Source organism: Nanorana parkeri, unplaced genomic scaffold (genome assembly GCF_000935625.1).
Source record: "Nanorana parkeri isolate BGI_ZX_2015 unplaced genomic scaffold, ASM93562v1 scaffold1920, whole genome shotgun sequence".
Classification (NCBI taxonomy): domain Eukaryota; kingdom Metazoa; phylum Chordata; class Amphibia; order Anura; family Dicroglossidae; genus Nanorana; species Nanorana parkeri.
In genome coordinates this window covers 129,356-132,869 of record NW_017308188.1, presented here as the reverse complement: position 1 = coordinate 132,869, position 3,514 = coordinate 129,356, and the positions used below count along the sequence as shown (strand labels likewise).

Here is a 3,514-nt window from a genome sequence, read left to right as displayed (position 1 = left end):
TGTGGGGCGGGGGGGGCCTTGGGGATTGTAAGGGCTAGGGGGGGGGGGGGTAAAAAAAATCTTGCACCAGGGCCCATTGTTCCATAGGTCCGCCACTGCCAGTATTGTGTCAGACTGTGGGGTCAGTTCATATCTTAATTCTGGAGAGCCTTCTGCAAGAAGTTAGGGACTACTGTGTCAATCTCTACCTTGCTTCACCCACAGTCTAATGGACAAACTGAGCGTAAAATTAAGATGCTTGAGACCTATCTTCGCCACTATGCCATCTCGCTACATTCCAATTGGTCTGAGCTTTTGCCTTTAGCAGAATTTGCCATCAACTCCCATTGGCACGGTGCTCTGCATACTACACCATCCCATGCAGCTTTAGGCTATCACCCACAATCATTTCCCCTGCCTCAACCATCTTCTGGTGTACCAGCAGCAGACTCTCGGGTGAAGAATTTGTTGCTGCATTGGAGAAAGATTTGTGTCCTTTCACAGAAGGCTGCAGAAAAATATAAATTTCATGCTAATAAATGAAGGCGGTACATACATCCATATGCTGTGGGAGACAGAGTCTGGTTATCCACTAAACATTTCAGACTTAAACAACCATCAACCAAATTGGGCACTCGATTCATTGGTCCCTACAAAGTGATTTCACGAATTGGGCCAGTGACTTATTGCCTGAAATTGCCCTCTTCTTTTCGAATGCATCCTGTTTTCCATATTTCTCTTCTCAAGAAGGCAGTCTTCAGTCACTACTAAGGTAGTTCGACCACCACCGCCAATTCTCATCGATGGGCAACATGAGTATGAGGTGTCTAACATTTTGGATCCAACAACATGTCCACTGGAAGGGTTTTCCTGTTACGGAACACTCCTGGATACCTGCAAAGAATGTAAATGCTTCTGTTCTCATACGTGTCTTTCATACAGCTTTTCCCACTAAACCTCTTTAGGCCCCAGGAGGGGGGCCCTGTCAGATGCTTGTCTGCCCAGCACCTGCTTTGTAGCTGTGGGGATTTGAACCTGGGTCTCTAGGATAGAAGTACTGATGCATTGCCTTTCAGCCACGAGGAGGACTCAGCTTAGCACTGCAGGTTTCAATTCAGCAGTTTTTCTTCTGGCCTCTCTAGCTCCACTTGCTTGCCAGCTGCAGTCAATCCCCAATTATCTCAGACTTTAAATACTGAGCACTTCCTGTGCTCTGAGCCCATTTATTTGGGTTTGTTTCCTGTGTGTTCTGCTGCTGAATTGACCACTGGATTGCTTTGTCTTTGTCCTGTCTTCTGACTACCCTTCTGCCTGCCGATTTTGTACCTCGCTGCTTGTTTGTGTTAGACCTCAGCATGTTTCTCGACTACTCTCCTGGATCCTGATTTTGTACTTCATTGCCCGTCTGTTGCTGACTCTGCTTGCTTGACACCACCTAGCCTTATCCTCACTCCACTTCGGACTCTACCTTCCACAGGTTCCTTAGAAATTTCTGTAAACATTTTTTTTTTAACAGAATTATCTCACCTTCCTAATCTGAATCTATTGTATGTGTTATGGCAAAACTAGAGGAAAGTTGTTCAGGTTTAAAAACCTGCAAATGTTTTGAGTTAGGATGCTCTACTTTTCACCCTCAGGATACTTGTCAGCATCATTCATACCAAGGAATATATATGAAAACCATTTTGATACCATTTTCACTCTCATTTCTTTACCATGACAGTAATCTGTATTTTTTTAATTGCAATTTCATCTCAAAGTGTTTTTTTTTCTTCCAATTTTAGCTAAAAGATGACTATGCTGCTGGATATCTGGAAGCAGTGCTCCTCTTTGGCCATGTTCTGAAGATGTTTCTTAAGACACAAGATATCAGTACCAACTTCAGCTTCATAGATCAATTTCGGAACATCTCTATTGAAGGTTAACTGTCACAGTAAAGTGTCAATATGCATGCATAGTTCAAGTGATTTAAGTTTATTTAAAGCGGACGTTTACACTCAAAATCTAATTCTACCAATACACCCCTCTATGTATGATGATTAATAATTACATAGACATGTCAGGTGTAAAATGCTGTGATTTTGAAATACTTACACTTGCAGAACATTGACTTCCTGCTTTGAAAGGGCAAAATTACTTCAGTTTGCCAAAGCAATGCACAGCGGGTTTGCCTTGTCATCGGCAGAGCATTGCTGGGAAATCTCATCTGTAATCTCACAAGATCTCAGGGAAAAGCATTTTCCTCCCCTGAGATTATGTGCATGGTCACATGTCCTGATCACATGTGCCATAAATCCAGGAAGTAAAAGGAGAGCTAGCAGAAATTGGAAAAAAAATTCCAGCACAAGGGGCGAAGGGGGTTCTTCACAGTAAGATCAGTTAGGGTCTGGAACTCACTGCCACAGGCGGTGATTTCAGCAAATAATGTGGAATTGTTCAAGAAACTTTTGGACGATTTCTTAAGGGACCGCAATATACAGGGGTACAGGTACTCCTAGAATGAGATCCTAATAGATTGGACTTGATGGACTAATGTCTTTATTCAACCTCAAATACTATGTAGTAATCTGACCTTAGTAAACATGGCCACTGTCAGAAGACTAGGGAAGAAAAGAGAAATACAGTATGCAAAGAATACAAAGCCTGCAATCATCTAGAATTATGTGTTTGTAGATTGTCATTACTAAACATTTCTAAAGGTGTGTTTGTTGTTATTTTAAAGAAATGGATAAAGGTCCACTTTTAAAAATAGAGACAAAAATGGAAACAAAAAAATGAAAAAAATCAAACCGGTTAATGGTGGTACTACAAATTTCAAATATCAGTCAAAATGGAACTCACTTTTAGCGATAGCATTCTATAGCTACCTGCCCCCCATTCAGACCTGTGATCACTGTGTTTGGAAGAGGGATGACTTCCGGTGCGATGTTCCTTTGTGACTTTGAGATGTTCTGTGATGGAATGCCACATATTGCTAGAAGATGTGAAAAGGTGTGTCAAAATAAACTTTATCCTTTAACCCTTTCGCTGCCAAGCCCTCCGGAACATTTTTCAAATCAGCTGGCCAAGCCATTTTTGAATTTTCTGCAATTTTTTCCTATTGATTTGATTTTCAACTGCTGCGTTGCTAGCGTTTGTAAAAGACCCCCCAAACCATATATTTTCTGAAAGCGCAGGCCCGGTAGAATAAAAAGATGGTGATACTAAATTTGTAGGCCCTGCGATAATTGCGCAAATGTTTCTCAAATTAATATTAAACCGATAAAAATACACAATTCAATTGTTAAAACACACCAAAATCAGTATCCGTGCACAAAAAAAATTATTTTTTCACTAAATCTAAAAGATAAAACTGTATTGAGTTAATAAATAACAAATATTAGCAAATTTGTAATTGCGCCTTTTTGCGAAAAGGTAAAAAAATGAAGGTATGCAAAACTGTAAATAATCGACTTATGTAAAAAATTGTTTTGGTGTTTGTGTTGTGATAAAATGATACAGGTGTATATTTAATTGCAACACAAGGTATCACAAC

General features: G+C 40.3%; 1 protein-coding gene across 1 annotated transcript in view; it reads left to right on the top strand.

Moving 5' to 3' along the window:
* LOC108800112 (heat-stable enterotoxin receptor-like) overlaps positions 1-3,514 on the top strand; it is a 43,721-nt gene that overhangs the window by 4,961 nt on the left and 35,246 nt on the right. Inside the window, exon 2 of the mRNA XM_018572058.1 lies at positions 1,764-1,899. Coding sequence (XP_018427560.1) covers positions 1,827-1,899 — 73 coding nt within the window. The 5' untranslated portion in view covers positions 1,764-1,826. The remainder of the gene's footprint in view (positions 1-1,763; positions 1,900-3,514) is intronic.